The sequence below is a fragment of the Dioscorea cayenensis genome, chromosome 20 (assembly GCF_009730915.1).
Source record: "Dioscorea cayenensis subsp. rotundata cultivar TDr96_F1 chromosome 20, TDr96_F1_v2_PseudoChromosome.rev07_lg8_w22 25.fasta, whole genome shotgun sequence".
Classification (NCBI taxonomy): Eukaryota; Viridiplantae; Streptophyta; class Magnoliopsida; order Dioscoreales; family Dioscoreaceae; genus Dioscorea; species Dioscorea cayenensis.
Window position 1 is genome coordinate 15,576,149 of NC_052490.1, and position 19,773 is coordinate 15,595,921.

A 19,773-nucleotide genomic window follows, 5' to 3' on the forward strand; every position below is an offset into this window, starting at 1 on the left:
TTGGAAAAAGTATAGAAAAAAACCCCTTGTGATTTCCAAAATTTGCAAAATAAGAATTGAGGCTTTTTTTCTTAGTCTATGACGTGTGGTTTCCCATATTTGTAATAAAATAAAATAAAAATAAAAATAAAAAGATTATTACCAGGTCATTAACGATGTTAACTCAAATGGACAAAATTGTCATTTTATTTAAAAACTAACTTACATGCATAAAAAAAATATTTTTTTTTAAAGTTTATTAATATCTTCTGAAATTCTACAAAAAAAAAAACATAAATTCTAAAAATCAAATAAAATCATTTTTTTTTTGTCATATGGCTGTTTTTTACATGAATGGACGATTTTACCCTTGTTAAAAATGACAAATTAATACAATATGAGAAACCACACATCATAGAATCAAAGAAAATAAAAACCTATTCTTACTTTGCAAATTTTTTTTTTTTTACTTTTCTCTTCCCTTCTAAAAATATTTTTTAAAAGTTTATAAATCTCTTCTGAAATTCTACAAAACAAAAAAAAACATAAATTCTAAAAATCAAATAAAATCATGTTTTTTTATGTCATAGGACTATTTTTTACATGAATGGACAATTTTGCTCATGTTAAAAATGACAAATTAATACAATATGAGAAACCACACGTCATAGAATCATAGAAAATAAAAACCTGTTCTTACTTTTGCAAATACTTTTTCTCTTCCCTTTTAAAATTATAAGATCGCCTGCATCAAGTCAAAAGGTTGATGGAGTTTCAAATTGAAACCACATGGCTTCTAGTTATTCCCACATAAGGAACGGATGCCACTTGCCTTGCATGTCAACAGAAAGATAGGCTTAATAAAATTACAAACCATAGGGCTTGGAACCAACAGGCAAAATGCAGGCCTAAAAATAACTTAAATTCAATAATTCCTAAATAGATTTATATTTATAAAATTTGTCCTCTATATACTTATTACATTAATTCATGCTTAACAATCGATGATCCATACAAAAAAACAGATTTTCTAAAAAAAAAAAGTTTTGAAATACATGACTAGAATTAAAGTTCTGGAAATAATAGCCACATTTGAGGAACTAAATTTTCACCAAAATATACGCTACCTGACCATATAAAGGGCAAAAATGAGCAAATAAAGGCCATAATCACCTGATGCACAGTAATAGAGGCAATAATGGTATTGTTTACTCCAAGGCTATTCTTTGGTTCCCTGTAAAAGTACGCCCTATAACGTGTACAGATGCTTCTGTGATATTAAGCGAGGATACAAAATGTTCATTTGTCAACTATCATAAAAACAAAACACCTCAAAAGCTCTTTGTTTTTTTTTTTTTTCCTTATTTTTCCTTTATCTTATTCAGATGCCCAGTTTCTCAAAATTGCAATTAAGAAATAATATACAATTTGCATTCCCAGTAAAGAAAACGAAGGCTCGACAAGTTGATCAACACCCGGCACAAGTTGATCAACACCCGGCGTGCCGATAGCTTTAGTCAAGTCTTGGATAAATTCTTTCTTTGCCTGTGGAGAAGAACAAAATACGATAAATAACTCAGAAAGGATCAATCTGTTTTACCTACACAAATTGGTTTCCTTCTAACCAAGCCATTAAAAGCAATTGATTACCATCCTAATAAATCATATGTTCTTTAAAGAGTGTAGTTGGTGTAAGTACTTCCGGTTCTTCTGCTGTGTGCGCCAAAAGCATGCAAGCGCTCCAAATGCGCAGCTGGCAAGAGCGATGGCCAATGCAGCTCCAACAGGTACAGCAACAGCATTTGTTGAGACAGCCATATCATCAACAATTGACTCTCCGTCTCTGCTGTCGCTAACTGAGTCCTTGTAAGATGAGACAAGATTTTCACCATAATATTTTACCAAGAACTTGAACACTTCATCCTCATTCCAGTCCAAGAGGGCAGCTCCATGGCTTTTACTACTCGGAGCAAAGTAACATTGATTGCAGAGCTGTTTCGGTGGCCATATGGTCTTAGGAAATCTCGGGTCTTCAGTTTTCATATCCTTCTCTTCTATCATAAGTCTTTCGTTGACTTTGTTGTGTGCCCTCCACAACCAAAGGCCAAGATCACGAGTTGTGTTCAATGGGGTTGAAACACTGCACAAGAAGATTTTAATCCTAAGGCACAATGCCAGGACAGGGAAAAAAAATCAGTGAAATGTTCAATTTTCAGTACCTCAAACACATTTCGTAGAAATGTTGGCGACATTCATCACAGAGGAAGAAATTGTGAATGAAGTCACAAATAGCAGTAAAAGCCGAATGGCTCTCTCCATCTCCAACTCTGACAGATAAAGAATGTAGTAGAACCCAAAGGCCACAACTGCAACAAGAAATAAGAGCCTAAACTTTGGAGAAATCACTTATCAACTCTTCTCATAGAATATATCCAGGAAGCATACAATACAATATAGAGGGATGCATTAATGCATAGAACAATTTTTCATTCAATACTAAATTGAGACTTGACTCTTCTGATAGATGACCAGGATAAGTTTAAAAGTTAAAAAAACCAAATTGAAGTGATATTCTATTAATTGGAGTTTAAGAATGTCAGCATATGGATAAGTTCCAAAACAATAGGAAGCATGGTGGTAAGGATTCTTGACGCAAGCAGTGGGATTGCTATCCACATGATGCTGCTTTCTTTCCAAGAAGTAATCATTCATCACACATCACATGCAAGAACGAAAAAGAAGCAGGCTATGAAATTAGGAAAACAAGAGGTTTGCATGTGGGAGTTGGTGCACATGAGTTAAAGGTCACAAGGCCCTTTTAAAGGAATCAACACAGTAGGCCTAAGTGTTGCAAGTTTGATTCGAAAATTTTCCTAAAATGCTAGAAAAATATTTCCCAACTAGAAATTGTTAGCCCAATGAAAATGATGAAACAAAAAAAAATGACCATCTCCTGGATATATCTCTAAAACTTTTGGCAAGAAAATGATTTGCCTGAAATCAATACCTAGGAGCAAAAAACTAATCATAATATAACAAAGACCATATAACTTTTTCCCATTAATGGGCGGTTACCAAGCTATAGAACAAGATGGTTAAAATACCCAAGTTGAAACTGACAATCATTTAGGGAAAAAAGAAAACAGTAGATGAAAACAATAAATAGGTTTCAACATTCTTGGCCCCATGAGTCAGATGTGAGATACAAAGATCAAAACAACTTTTATTAAGAGATTGCAGAATATAAGTAGATAATATTCAAAAGTTAAGTACAACACCTAAATCCTCGAGTTTCATTTTTGCTCCCACGACAAAATATCTGAAACAAAATACACAGTTAAGCAAAAATGCAACATAAATCATGCAAAGTTCAATGCAAAAGACTGGCATTCAAACATGTGCACCCGTTGAACAGAATAAGACTAACCAATTTAGTACTTGCAATTTCTTTCTAATACAATTAATAAGAAAATAATTTTCAAATTCCTAATATTGATTCTAAATTATAAATTATACCAGAAGGAAAGAGAGATTGAGGAGAGAAAGAAATATATTCAATCACAGTTTGATCCGTCCCGGTAAAAATCTGTTATAGAATTTCGACTGCTTTTGGTTACATTTATAGCAGTGCTCTTGGTCTGTCTGTCTCTGCCCCTCTTCTTTGTTTCGTGTTGTGCTGCGAGACTTTCTACGTCTTTTGTTCTCTTGGTTCGTATTCTCTATTCCTCATCTTCTATTTCTTTTTTTCTCTTTAGCTGACGTGAGCTTTTCCAAGCAACTACCCCAGTTGTCTGCTTTGCTTGGTAAACAAACGGTCTCACGTAGCCCATGCGTCTGAATTTCTGGATAGTATGAAAGATACATCGGTGTAAAGGATTGAGTAGAGTAGGATGATTTGAAGAGATAGTGTCGCCCAAAATATATTTTGCTAATCATTGTTCAATGTCCATCTCCTGAAACATGCATGACCACATATACTATAAATGCAAAAACTATTTTACTAAATGATTTGAATCTACTAATTGAACAATTTGAATCTACTAAATCTATTTTTCTCAAGAAGTTCCCACAAGAGAAAAGACAAAACAACATTTCCATTAGTCTTCTTATCCTACTGGTTATTGTAACCAAACTTGGGGAAGACAATGATAATGTTGAAAATATAGTACCACATCGGTTATGCAATAGAAGTGCAATGGGTTTATATATAAGTATAGAGGTTGAGCCACTAAGTCTTAAAACTTTTTGGTGTAAGACCCCTAAGCCCATATAGAACCAATATAGGGCCACTAGTACCAAAATATAAAATCTAACATGGTATCAGAAAAATATAGTGGAGCCCAATATATATATTTACACAAGTGGTATACAAGTCCATGTGTGTATGACCTCCATGTGTGTAGGACCTCTGAGACACAAGTAGTGTACAAGTCCATGTAAACAGACCTTTGGTGTACAAGTCTGTGCAAGTTCGACTGAGTTAAACTTGAGGGAGGATGTTGAAAATATAGTAACACATCAGTTGTACAATAGAAGTGTAATGGGTTTATATATAGGTATAGAGGTTGAGCCACTAAGTCTTACAAGTCTGTGCAAGTTCGACTGAGTTGAACTTGAGGGAGGGTGTTGAAAATATAGTACCACATCAGTTGTGCAATAGAAGTGTAATGGGTTTATATATAGGTATAGAGGTTGAGCCACTAAATCTCAAGACTTAGTGGCTCAACCTCTATACCTATATGTAAACCCATTACCGAGCACCCGGCAGATTCCCTTCGATCTGGGCGCTGTTTTTGGAAACCGGGAGCTATGAACCGAGGCAAAGCTTCATATTTCATGGAATCAATGCGAAGATGAGCCTGCCTCCAATTGTGAGATGTCCTCCCGATTGAATAGGGAGGAGCTGCAAGTGCACCAAGCATGACTCCGTCTTCTCTAAGTGGCAGAGCTCTGGGTTAAAACCTTGCCGCCGCCACCGCCACTCCAAATCCTAGCCTTCCACCCACCGTCGCCACCTCTACCGCCAGCCACCGTTCATCTCTTGCCGTTCTCGTTGGTATATGGGCACCTGGTGATGTTCCTCGACCCTACGCGATAATGCCCTTGTCTTATTCTTTCGAAGGATTTGTCTTGTCGTCGTCATGTCCTCGTCTCATGATTCTTTAGTTAAGAATCTCCATTATACCTCACAAAAGTTGGATAGGAGGAACTATGTTTTTTGGGCACAGAGTTTTGAGCAGTTCCTTATGGCTCATAAGAAATAATCGTACCTCACGGCAGATCCGCCGAACTCGAAGGATGCCAAGTATCTTTGATTAGCTTCTTTCGAGGATCTTTGCGATCGTGCTCATGGTTGATCGGTAGTATGGAGCCGGATATTGCCCGAAGTGTGGTGATGTTGACTACTGCAAAGCGATTTGGGAGATGTGCAGATTGACATATGGAAATGAAAATAATATCTCATGTTTTTTTGAGTTGTATGAGCAGCTATTTCACTCTGTCAAGGCGATCGTACGCCTCTCGGGTTCTTCGCTTACATACGAGCTCTGTTGGATGAGCTAGATATTTACCGACCATTAGTTCTTGATCGACCACGCCTTCATCGTTCACAGGAAATGAAGTTGCAGTCATCGCATATCTTTCCGGACTCCCTCTTGAGATGCAAAACCAGGTGAAGGGCTCTATTTTGAGTTCTGAGCGAATGCCTGATCTTGCTGTTGTTTATGCTCACGTGCTTCGCCTGTCTTCTACATCCACATCTCCATCACCCGTTGTGTCCTCTGATCAGTCCGCTTTGTTAGCTTCTCGTGGGCGTGGTGGTAAAGGTTCCTCTCGTGGTGGTCGAGGAGCTGGCCGTGGTGATTCTCGGAATAAATTTGTATGTACCTTTTGTCGACAGCCAGGCCACACTGAGGATCGCTGTTGGAATAAGCATGGTCGCCCGGCAGTGCCAACACTAGTACCAAAAATATAAAATCTAACATGGTATCAGAGCAATATAGTGGAGCTCAATATATATATTTACACAAGTGATATACAAGTTCATGTGTGTATGACCTCCATATGTGTAGGACCTCTGAGACACAAATAGTGTACAAGTCCTTGTAAACAGTCCTCTGGTGTACAAGTCTGTGCAAGTTTGACCGAGTTAAACTTGAGGGAGGGTGTTGAAAATATAGTACCACATCGGTTGTGCAATAGAAGTGTAATGGGTTTATATATAGGTATAGAGGTTGAGCCACTAAGTCTTGAGACTTTTTTGTGTAAGACCTCTAAACCCAGATAGAGCCCATATAAGGCCCACTAGTACCAAAATATAAAATCTAACAGATAATAATAATGGGATTCTGAAAAATATACATGAAGATGGAAAAAGAAAAATTAGTTCCACTCCATGTTCACCAATAAATTAAGACATGTTCATCTTAGTTCCCATCTCCAAGTTCTCTTCCCTACTTTTGTTATTAGACTCTGTATCTTCTCCAAATATCCCTGACCTGTACATATTTTAATAGTATCTTGAAGGTCACAAAAGACCACAGTTTTCCCATTTGCACACGGCTGTTTGATTCTAAATTCCAGTGAAGTAATCCTTTGGTAGTTATGTTTTTGGTGTGATCGAAAACATCTCCAAGAGTTAAGATCTAGATACTTTGTGCTCGTACTATATACTTTGTTGTAGATGGTAGACTATACTTATTTTTCTCCAAGCAAGTTCTTTCAGTTAGAACCTTTCACAGCTCACGTTAGTGTCGGGTTTTCTCACTGTTTTCGCATAGAACAGTCAAGAAAGCCTACGAAAACCTAAAGCGCAAGAAGTGAAAACTAGTGGAGGAAATAATTGGGAATTATCTTCAGGGAGCTAGAATAGTATCATAACACCAGCAAAGAGTACAAGGAGAGCATCAGAGTTTGCATACAGTGTAGCAGGAAAAGTAAAAATGCTTTGGGTCAAGACAAACTACCTATTTAAGTACAGACAAAAAGGGGACTAGCACAGCTTGATAATGAGATAAAAAATTTAAGAAAGATGTTCTACAAATAAAAAGAAAAAGTTTGCAAAGCACAAAGCACATCCATATTAGAAACGTGCTCTACAATGATTTATGAAGTTATAAGTGATTTATGAAATTGTAATGTTCGCAAAAATCAAAACCACAGATCAAACCCAAAGAAATGTATTCATTCAACAAAGCAAATGACTAGCTTGGCCAAGCACACACCTTGTCAAAACTCTAGTGGAACAATATTTATTCCATAAACTGTGACCAAATGCAAAAAAGCAGGCATAAAAGCAAATTAAACATTCGATAGTTTCAAGAGGAAAACAAAAGCTTGGATTGAACAGAAAAAAACAAAGCAGAAATAGAACTATCAAACAAGAAAAAGCATATTATCTAAATTGCAATCTCACACTTCTTTCTTTTGTGAGTTTCTTGCTTATATAACCCTGAAAAACTAAATATTAGTTTATCACATGAATGTATTGCATTCATCTCTAGGCTCCAAAACACCTCAATCATTTGTTCAAATGTTCCCAAGTTGGCATGTCATATTACGCTAGATATTGTCACCCATATTAGAACTCAGTACATCAAATGGATAAATTGTCCCTCAATTTCCTAAACTCAAATCTTTGAACAAGTTTCCCAGAAGTAAGCATGCAACCCTAGGTTAAACTTGGGAACTTTCTACAGTTTTTAATCTATTAAATAGAAACAAGATTACAACAGTACACTTAACTCGAGGGTATATAAGAAAATAAAGGAGAATTTTTTTATGTGTATATTCTTCAATATTAAATAAGCCAAAAATCTCTCATTTTCCTTTTAAGTAAATGATAAATGTTAGAAACATCACCAGCCAGGTTATAGCATGCCAATATAATTCCTGTACAATCATTACATACTTCAAGAGGGTAATTGACTAGTCATATAAAGTTGCAATACAAAGAGATGAAAGAAGCCATTTTTGCTAATACCCTGTGAAAATGAGTAATAACAACAAAATTAAACAACATTTTACAGAAGGGAATAACACCTGTTAAACAAATAAACATGCTTTAAAATTTAAATCGCCTACAACAGTTCAAATGAGTTGATTTGTATTCTTGCTATAGTACACCTTCCTATGAGCAACTTCATGCTTGAATCATATACTAGGCGCAACATGAATAAGTCCATCATATCAAAAATGTTGATTTCAATAAAGCCACATAAACAAATAATCAGCCACATAGTAGAGAAAACTTTAAAAGTATTACACCCACCCAATATCCACGAGGAACCTCCTTTCCACAAATCCAAAAACCTTTCAAGCCATCTCTCTCTTTAGAAATGGAAGCTGCATGAGGACCAGTTGGGAGAAGACCTGAAGGCCACAGGTCATCAAAGTTGACAAGTATATCAGCACTTCCCTTTCGACATCTAACAAACAACAGAGATACAGAAAAGGATGAGATACAGCCAAGAAGTATGCTATAAACAACAGTGCCAACCTTTTAGAAGGATGATGAGCCACCAAAAGCTGGAGAAATTTTAATCAGAGGGGATCGAGTATCTAGTTTAATCATCTGCAGAAAATACAAAAACAAAACATCCACACATTGCAAGGATTTCAACAATAATAATGTTGAATATGATATTGTAATCTACCTTGTGTTCTAGAATTATCTCAAAAGCTTTTGTTGTTGCTTCCTCGACGTCATATACAGCTCGAGAAATCTTCCATAAGATCAATAATTGTGAAGTAGAGATAAAACTAATGTACAAATAAACACATGTGAAGATCGAAACAAAAGCAAAAGTTGTATAACTTGTACGATACCAGCTCAGGATCAGAAGCATTCCACGGAAGAGTATTCTCATTTTCATATTTTTCATCTTCTAAGCTGAATGAGCTGTGCTTGAAACATGAAAAGCTTATCAGTTGTATGTAAATGGTGTCAAGAGTCATTATACATATAAAAATAATAGGACCACAAGAGCAGCCACATACTAGCTTCAGTGAATGAACAAACAACAAACACTTTAGTAGGTCACATCAAGGCAACCAATGCATGGTTATATCCTTTAAGGTAGCATTTGTTTGGAGTTAATTCGAAATATTTGGATTTAAAGATGCACATAATTGAAGTTACATGGATTTGAAAATTCATGTTAGCATAATTTTGGGTTTGATTGAGGTCTGCAAATCCATAATTAGAGATTTTAGTTACGTGTTCATATGAATTTTCATTACATTCCAATTTATAAATATTTATGATAAAATTATATTTTAAGAATATATATAAATATATATATATAATTGTTACATTTATTATTTACACATCTAATGAAGAACTTAAAAAAAATAATAATAATAACAAGCTAACAGTATTTAACTGAGACCCAAAAAGTTTCCCATAAATTATATTAATTATATAGTTCAATAATCTTTGATTAACTATCAAACAACTATATATATAATTTCAGTTCTTGAGGAGCTTATATGAAAGGAGAAATGTTACAAGGGTATGTCTCTGCAATTTCTGGTTTTTGTACAGCTGCATACATATAAAATTGAAATTTTCAAAATCTATTTGATTATATAGAAGATAATAAATTCATAATGATAACTATGAAAGATAGGGTAATTATAAACCAGAGTATTAAATATAATCCTACTAACATTCTAGATGGAGAATGAAATTCATATTTGGACTTGCACTCATTTTGGGCATAAGTTGAAATTAGGACCTCGAACATTTTTCAAAAAATAGCACGTATTTTCAAATACCGTGTTATTGTGAAATACTTTGAAACAAGCACGTAATTTTACTTAAACAGATTAAAATCCAAATAACAAGTTACAGGCAACCAAAACAACTCTATTTACAAAAGAAACACCAACAAAGAGCACAACTAACAATAATAACACATAAGTAGCACCAAGTAGTAGAACAAGTTCTGTAATCAATGTATCTGAATCAACAAAAGTTAATTGTAAATCTACTTTTATCTTTTGAAGAACTGTTACAGCAAATCCACCTATAAGCCTAAAGAAAAAGAACTGATAGAAGCTATTGTGTTTTCCAAAATCTAGAAAATTAGTATTACAGGATTGGGATTGCTTTAAAAATTTTAGAAATTTTTTAATTAAAAAAATAATAGTGAGATAAGAAACTTAGTCATAGAAATGAGATCACCAACACACTTTTTTGCAGCTGTTTGAGATTTAAAATGCACAATTGCAAAGCTTTAACACAAAACAATGCAGATTAGACAAGGTTTTGATTGTCAGTATACTTTTAAGGAGCAAAACAAACCGAGAGAATAGGCAACAAGCAAAGAATCCCTACTGTGTCCATAACTAAGCACATTGACAGTTCACAATTTAACCAAGAATTCAACCCATCTTAAATACAAGCACACAGTTTGATCATGCAATTGATCAAAACTACAGACAAATTTATTCAAGCATCCTCTCGCACCTCTCATTAAACATAACCATAATATAAAAGAAATGTGTATCACATTAAATAAAATGACATTTTGGGATGTTAGATAACACTGAATGATTCAATATACAACAGAAACTAGTGGCATGACACGCAGATCTCTCATCCAAGATCAGTACACTTGCTCAGTTGGTGGAGTGACAAAACCAAATAATTTGTAGAAAGTCACTTAAGTATGAAATGGTAATTGACTGAGTAACAACATCTTTTATCCATGCTTCTTATGTATAGTTCTAAGCAAAGTAAAACCCTGTTGGTCTCTAGTCCATACAATCATCATTGTTTCTTGATTTATGTAACATTTAAAGAGAGTTAGAAAGATTGCTTGCCTTCCAAGCTTCTTGTTGATCCAATTAAGCAATCGTTCAGCTGTTCTTGCATCATCAATAGAATGTATTTCATTTTTCTCTTGTTTAGGATCCCATTTACCAGATGCAAATTTAATAGGAGGTCCCCACAGCAGCATGGGATAGCGGCTAACTGAAAATCGATCACAAAGATTTGTATTCATCTGTGCTGCCAAACATTCAAAGGAATTGATTATCACTGAGTAATCTACTTCAACTTGAGCACAATTTTTGTGCTTGCAAAAACAAGCAGAATCTGTTGCATTTGAACTTCGAACAGTAAATGGATATTGTAAACTAAATTAATATGCATTAGGATGAATCTGAAGATGTAATCCACGTTTCTTACATGGTTATAAATAAATCTCTTGTTCAGAAACACTGGCAATGAAATTTTCACAATTACATAACAAAAGAAATAAAGCAGTCCACATTTGTAAAAGTTACAAGCAGAAATTCCGAGTAAAAATCATCACTCACATACAGGGCATCAGCTAATATGGCACAAGTCATGCCATTTGTCCAATCACATCATTAAATAAATTTTACTTAGTAATACATCACCCAATAAGATCAACTTCAACTACTGATTGCTAAGACACTTGATGCAGTCTGAACTGAATCTAGGTTTCACCAGTGTTAAAGCAATGACCTTGGGTTGCATGATACTAAGCCAAGACCAAACAACCTAAATGCCAAGGTTTAAGAGTAAATGACTAATTCTGGAAAAGGCAGAAACAAATTTAGATTACTATCATCAAGGCAAGGTGGAAGCTTTTAAACAACATGCAAGAGGGTGATTTAATCAAGAACAATATGGCAAAATGTATTAAATATGAAAAAGGAATAGACATTTAAACTTGAAAGGATTTCCATACAAAACCTTCCTCATCTCACATACAAAATATCCATAAAAAAGTCAACCTAGTGCCTCAGGTTATCTAAATGCCAGTTTCCATATATTTCCAACTTAAAATATAATTCTTCATTATTGAAAAAACTTTCTCAACTCCACTTCAAGCAATGAAACACTTCATAAAAACACTCATCTCAATGATGCAAATTGAATATAAAAAGAGCTCAGAGAATGTGCTGGTGCATTCAACACTATCATTTAGAAGTACCCTTCTAAAATTACTTTATAATTTATCATAGTTGTGGTTCACCATTCTGAATTCTCATGTAACAGACACTTCATAGCAAATTGCTGATCCATTATTTAAAATTCTAGAACATTTTGAGGTTAAAACTTAAATGGCACTTGGAATCTACTAACAAACTGCAGACCTATATCAATTAACTTCTCAACAATATCATGCGTTATCTAGATCATAAAGTTACAAATGTTTACAAAGTAGTTAAAATAATGCACGAAGATAACACCATCACACATAAAAGTCATAGCCATAAAGCAATGGATTTACATTAGTATTCTTTGTGACAAACTTATCACAAAGAATACAACATTCTGAGATGATCTAAGGTTTCCAAAAGAGCAAGAGGTACCATTGGTCTCATTCTACATGCATGCATAAAATGATAGCCTATCAAATAATAAATGAAATAGAAGGATTAATTTGATAATGATTGAATCTACTGAATGCTTGTGTAGAAAACAAGATTCAAAAAAGTACATATTTACATAAAAGGCAACTGCAACCATGAAAGGTTTTATCATATCCTATTGCTCAGCATTAGACAATCAGAAAGGTGTTTCAATATTTAAAGTCATTATACCTTCCAGGCGCAATCAACACGTGTCATAAGTATTATACCAGGATGCACTGCTTCAGGCCCATTGAATAGTCTTGCAACGTTCTCATATTGAGGCTATAAAATTGTTTTCCAAGCAATACCTAAGTTAGTATTCACACAAGCTAGTAGCTGAAATGATGAAACTGATATACCTTATAATTTCTGCAAGCAGGACACCTGAAGAATTGAGCATAAAAACGGATTAACATTTTTATCAACCAAACAGAAGGACTAGATAGATGTAAATCAAAACAAGTGAGTCCTCATGGTTACCCAATGCCATGATCTATACAAGTCAGAATAATTATAAATTACAGAAATGAAATCTAAACTACTCAGTATGTCATTACAAATGATATCATATTATCTTCTTGGTGGTAAGCCTTAGCAGCTTTCCATTTTATACAAGTTTTGGTATAGGAAATCTAAACTTATTCCTAAGACATTTAACTACACAAATACTAAAACTTAAGCCAGCATAAACCTAATGAACAAGATTCTAAACATATATGTTGTTTTTTTCATAGTTTATCTATGACACATAATCAGTTCCACTAATGGAACAACTGCATCGATTTGTAATTAACTCCCTGATATCTTTCATATTTAAATATTACTTGCTTCTCTCTAACTGAATATAACTCTCTAAAATCTCTCTGGTTAATTTGGAAGCCTTACTCCAGCTATTATCCAAAAACCCTTACCAAACTACAGCTAAGCTCAAACAAAGATTTGAAACATCAATTTTAACATTAGTCTTTCTCAAATTTCTTAATACCCAAGGGCGAATGAAAATACAAGAGCAAAATTCTACCAGTTAATATTTGAGCGATATGGTCCAATATTCTTTCGTGAGGTCTCTGCATATTCACCTAATCGTGACTCTAAGCATATTATAAACAATCGGTTGCTCAACAAAAGTTTAGTTAGACCTTTTAAGCTTGTTGTTCGGTTGCCAAACTTCATAATGGTACTCTAACATCAATCTTCAGTAGAAATAGAAATGATAAAATGGTTCAGACAAAAAAGTGATTTTGGGGGAAAAATCATTAAGAAATGAAGCATGATATCACCAGAACATTCAGAACTATCTGCAATTTTTTTAAGCCTAGTTGCCTATTGCCCATACATTGAAGGTCATAAGTTGTATGCAAAAAAGAATACGCAAAGGAGTTATTACAGACACTAAAAGCATCCAGGCAGGTATTTTCAGAAATCCTAACAATATATCATCCAATCCTCTGATCTATACACCATATTAAGCATTCTCATTCATGACTCTTGGGTTGGACACCAAGTTTAAGAAAAAGTATGACTCTAAACCACTAATCATAGCCAATTGAGGAAATATAAATAAATAAATAAAATCAATTATAAAGAAAAACAAATTTGAATTTTTTTTTTTTTTGGTACATTAAAAAATTTAGTGCATTAAAATTGAATAAAATGAATATTTTGATAAACAAGTTTGGCAATCGAAGAACCTAAAAAAAATTTATCACAGTTTCAAGTTCAAATTTTCAAACAATAAACAATTCTAATTCAGATCAGTTGCAAAAAAGTGAAAATCACGTGCACCTCAAATTACATTTAACTCAAACAGCCACAACTTAAGAAGGAAGTGCAAATATCAAGATGAGAGGGTCATATCTATAATCACCATATGGATAGCTTTATATTCTAGAATTCCATGAGAATTACAAACTTAGAGAGGTAAAGGGATAAAGAGATACACAAAGGAAGGAAAATGGAGTAGGATAAAAAGAAATTATATTGTGTGATATAAGAAGGAGATTAAGAAAGGAAAAAAGAAATATTGTTTCATTTGGCAATCATCTTTTAATGCTATCATCCATATATGAATTTTTTTTACTGACCAATCGCTTCTTTAAATATTTTCACCCATTTTAGTTTAGAAATAAAGTCATATATCAATGGGCTATTGCAAAAGTACAATTACTTGGCCCATTTTATTTGCTCGTCCACATATTGAATGCAATTATTGGTATTATTCAAGTTCCAAAACTATATTCCATACAGTCATTAGTAATGAATTCATTGGTAGCCAAAGAATATGCATTTAAGCCAGATTTAGAAATGAAGAGCTAGATATGTCATCTAACCATCACCACCAAAAAAAAAAAAAGGCTGAGATGGCCAAGATAAGAAACAGCACCAGAAAAACAATTTATTGCAAGTTCAATAAAAAGGATCTAATCATTGCCATTAATGAAATATGCAACCCAAATATTCAAAATAGTTATGATTACAGTCTTTTCTAGCTTCACCATGACTACCTGACCTGGCTCTCCACAACCTCATCAAATTCCATTAAGCCATAAACCACAATCCCTCTAACTTAATCAGCTAGAATAACCAATAATGTGGTTAGCACTCTTTATTTATGTCATCTTGTCTAGTTACAACAGCTTATGTTTAAAGATTATCAAAGATTGAAATCAAAAAGTTAGGTGTGCACCCTTGGTTGATCAGTGTTGACTTTGTCATTAATCATGACCAGTCAGCTAATTTTAGAAAAGTGTCAGGTTTGTTTATTGAAGGAAGAAGATCTTTTACAAATAATTTGCTAGAATTCTTCAACAGTTCAAGCTATGAAATGGAAGTGTTCTCGTTACTCGTTAGAGATTTAAATCCTGTACTCAAAAGGCCCTTGGCAAATTATATTACGCTCATATGGACTGGGTATTCAATTGGTTGGTTATATGAAAAATGGCCTGCTCTGTCACTATGTTGATGATATAGTTGGATGACTAAGAATTGTAGAAATCTCCGTTATAAAGAAAAAGAGAGAGAGAGAGAGAGAGAGAGAGAGAGAGAAGATTGGCAGAAATCCCCATCATACCATTGGAATGGAAATCATTTTTCCTAATGGTGCTCTGATAATAAAAATATTCACACAATCACAGTGAATGGATTTAAAAATTGATGTTTAAATCTGATTTCTGCATCTGAATTTAAGAAATTTGTGCAATTCAAATTTATAAGATGACAACAGATTCTTCAAATTACCAATTGATCCTCTTAGGCCTTCACTGCTATAAACCTACCAGTTTTGCTGTGCAAGAAATGGGTTATTAATTATTAGCTGATTATTCTACAAATAATTAAGATAACAAATTAAAACAATTGGATTAAACTGATAGGATTTAAAGGTAAGATTCAGACGCAAGACAAATACCAACATCAACACAAAGATTAATTCTTTCTATTATTATTATTGTGGAATAATTGTTATCACGAAAACTCTGATCTTTCTACCATCGCTAATTAATTGTGAAATATGTATGTCAACTAACAATGATTCCACCCAAAAAAAAAACTTTAATTTCAAAATTAAATAAAAGCAAGAAAAAAAAAAAGAAAACCCTAATTCTCACAATCCTTGGATCACACATAGACGATGAAGATATAAAAAGGAGAAAAAGAAAGAGAAAAGAGCAAAGTGTTTACCAATGAGCAAAGAACTCGACGATAGCGTAGGTAGCAGGAGAATTGCTGAGGACCGCATCAAAGTTGGTGCTGTTAAGCTCCACCGCAGCGTCCGGGGGTTCAATCTCATCTCCTAAATACCGGAGAATCGAACGCCGAGGCCGCATCTGTGAGATCACCGAGGCTTCCAAGACTGGCGAAACAAGGAGAACAAGGATCAAAAGGCAAGGAAAATTGTGAGATAGCATCTGGAAGAGGAAGAGAGAGATTAGGAATTTGGGATCTCCAGGGTTTCGAAAAAGAAGTAGAAAGAAAAAGAGAAACGAGGGGGGTTTAGGTACGGAGCCTTTCAAAATGTATTTTTATCGAGAAAGAAAAAAAAAATTTTAAAAAGAGATTTATTAAAAGCATTGACATTGGAGACGACGAGATCTGGTAAATTAAAAAAATAAAAATAAAAATAAAGGTGGAGTCTAAATGAGGGAAAATGGTTGATGCCATCTCCAACCCAAAACTCTATATTTGGCTGACATACATGAAAAATACAAATTTAAAAAAATTCTCCAACCATCATCTCTATTTTTAACTCTAAAATAAAATATTCTAAGAATATTCTTCTTACTTTATACTTTTATATTCATATTAGTAATTTGTGTGTTTGATGGTGATACATGCGGGATTATTGAAATCCCATCTACTTCGAACTTTTCATTAGTCAGATTTTTGTGTGTTGTGGTTTTTGTTATTCTTATCGATGATAATCTATGTTATGACTATTTTTACGTGTTTTTATTTTTATTGTCGTGTAATTTTCGTTAATTTTAATGAAGTTATATTTCGTGTATTATTCTCGTTAATTTTTTATTTTTTATTAATTAAAAAATACAAACTTAAATTATAAATTATTTAATTAAATTAAAATATAAATTATAAATATAAATTTATAAAAAATAAAAAATAAATAAATAAAGATAAAAAATAAACTGAAAATTAAAACTAAAAAATAATAAAATAATAAAATAATAAATAATAAACTGAAAAATTAAAAAAATAAACTGAAAATTAAAACAAAAAAAATCAAAAAGGATAAAAAAAGATAAATAAGAATCTAAAAAAATAAAAAATAATTAACAAAAAATTAAAACTGAAAAACCAAAAAAAAATAATAAATGAAAAAAACAAAAAATAAAACTGAAAAATAAAAAAACAAAAAATAAAACTGAAAAAAAAAGAAAAAAAAATCAAAATGAAAACAGAAAAAATAAAAAAAATAATAAAATAAAAAAATAGCGCTGCTACAGTGGTGCGCTACATGTTGCGCACCACTGTAGCATTATGTAAAATTGGCGCAGAATTTGGCGCCGGATTAGTGGGCCATGGGAAAAGTAGTTCAATGAGAGTTTGGTGGGCCATGGGAACCCAGTTGATTGGATTACCTTTCAAATATATTTGAGGGTTTTTTTTTATTTTGTTTTTGTTGGATAAAATTATTAGGTAATCAAAATCGGACCATACCATTAAGGTCAAGAGATTCAACTACGGTTAAACCAAGTTGAACTTGAATTTATAAAATAAAAATATCAAATAATAAGTTAATTTTTAAATCAAATGCATATAATATACTCCCTCCATTCCAAAATACATGTAGTTTTAAAAAAAAAAATATTTATTTCAAAATAGTTGTCGTTTTACAATATGAAAGCAATACTTATTTTTTACTCAATTTTACCCATCTTCAATTTCCTAAGTTATATAAATGAAAAGATTAATATTTATAGTCCCAATTAGGGGTCAGCAAAACCGGATACCCGATCCGGTTTTTAAAACCAGATCGGGTACCGTTTTTCAGATCTGCAAAAACTCGACCTTTATCCGACCCGATTTAAATCGGGTACCGAAAATCAGGTACCCGGTTTAAACCGGATCGAATATCGGATATCCGAATCCGAATTTAATTATGGATTTGTTTTATATGACAACATTACATAAAAAAAACAAATATGAATAACTTATAACTTAACATTAAACTTTTACATTATTCTCCACGCAACAAAAATCATAACAAAAATAATAAAGGGTTTTATATATATTGAAAAAAAAAATCAAATAAGATGATTAGTTGTTGAGAGAGAACAGAATTAAATGGTGGCTGGAGAGAAAAGGTGGGATAATGTCAGTTGAAAATTTGGAGATTTGAATGGAGGGATTTGGAATTTTTTTCTTTTTATTTTTAATCCCTATAAAATTTAAATTTATTAATATATAACTATATAAATATCTCTTTAAGTTATTTGATTAGACATTTGGATATTTTTCTTTTATTTTTAGCCCGTGTAAAATTTAAATTTATTATTGTGTAATATATATATATATATATAAAGGGTTTGGATGAGGGATTTGGAATTTTTTTTCATTTTTACTTTTTTGACCATATAAAATTTAAAATTATTATTATATATATATATAATATAATATAATAAAATAAAAAACCGGACCGAATTCGGATACCCGATTTTTAATTTTTTTTCCCGACCCGGATTCGACCCAATTTTGATCCAAAAAATTCGGATCGGATACCTAACCCTTTTTTTCGGATCGGTTACCAAAAAAATTGGATAAAAAAATCGGGATCGGATTATCAGATCAGGATTTTTTTGCTCACCCTTAGTCCCAAGAGAAATATATGGTTTGAAGAGAGAGAGAGTTTAGTAATTTGATTGTTTTTAATGTTAAAGTTTAGATAATTTAATGATATCCTTAATTCTTGTGCAACATCCTTAAACGACATGTAAGTATCAAACAAAACAAGTCTTATTTCATATTTTAATTCAAAATCTCATAAAATATAAACTAATGCTATGTTTGAATTGAGGGCCCGCGATGGAAAGTAAAGTAAAGTACAATGAAGGTTTTGGAAGGTTAGAGTGAGCCCTTCCTTCGTTTGGATAGAATTTTTAATTAACGAAGGGAAAGAAATGGTTAACTCTGACCCTCCGAAACCCTACTTTTTATGGCCCCTCGATTTGGGATGCTGAGGGAAGCGAGAACCTTCTAAAAATTTTAAAATATTTGAAAAGGCCTTAATATCCTTAATTTTTTAAATTAATTACATAACTCCATTTCATAAGTTTGTTATTTCATTTTTTTTCAATCTAATCTTATTTTAATCAAGTATTCACATGACAGCCATCCCAGATCCTTGTTTTTATGTATGTCTTTTTTGTTTGCTTATTTGTTTATTTGTTTGTTTATGTTGTGCTTTTTATTTGTCAATTCATTCTTGGAAGAATTTATCTCAATAGAATTCTTTTGCTATCCAAATTTTATTCGAAGTAGAAATAAAATTAAAATTTTCCTTGAGTGAGAAAAAACTAATAATTATTTAATTTAACGTGATTATTATGCTATGAATTAAAATATTAGAATAGGTTTACTAACAATATGATAAAGTGATCTTGTGATGATCCAATAGAACAGTAGGAGGAATTGGTCTTTAAATAATTTATAATATATTTCCAAAGAAAAAATAAAGGGTGGTATTTGAGAAGAGGCAAAATTAAAGTATAACAATCAAAATCAAAATAATAATGATAATTATAATAATTATAATATTTATTAAAAAATCTACTTAAAAGTGTGAATTTATTTGAGATATTTATAATGCATATGTTTAAATAGAAATAACTAATTTTTTATTTAATAATATGGGTATAATTTGTAAATCATATTATCATATCTCATTTT

The 19,773-nt window shown here is 32.5% G+C and overlaps 1 protein-coding gene across 1 annotated transcript; it reads right to left on the bottom strand.

Moving 5' to 3' along the window:
• Window positions 1–1,031: 1,031 nt before the first annotated feature.
• LOC120251536 (sulfhydryl oxidase 1-like) lies at window positions 1,032–16,397 on the bottom strand. The gene is given in 13 exon segments (XM_039260086.1): window positions 1,032–1,524; window positions 1,679–2,119; window positions 2,199–2,345; window positions 3,258–3,298; window positions 8,249–8,405; window positions 8,477–8,517; window positions 8,519–8,551; window positions 8,634–8,702; window positions 8,806–8,878; window positions 10,807–10,988; window positions 12,562–12,654; window positions 12,732–12,756; window positions 16,051–16,397. Coding segments are annotated over 13 exon segments (1,557 nt in total). The 5' UTR covers window positions 16,278–16,397; the 3' UTR covers window positions 1,032–1,496.
• Window positions 16,398–19,773: the final 3,376 nt, after the last annotated feature.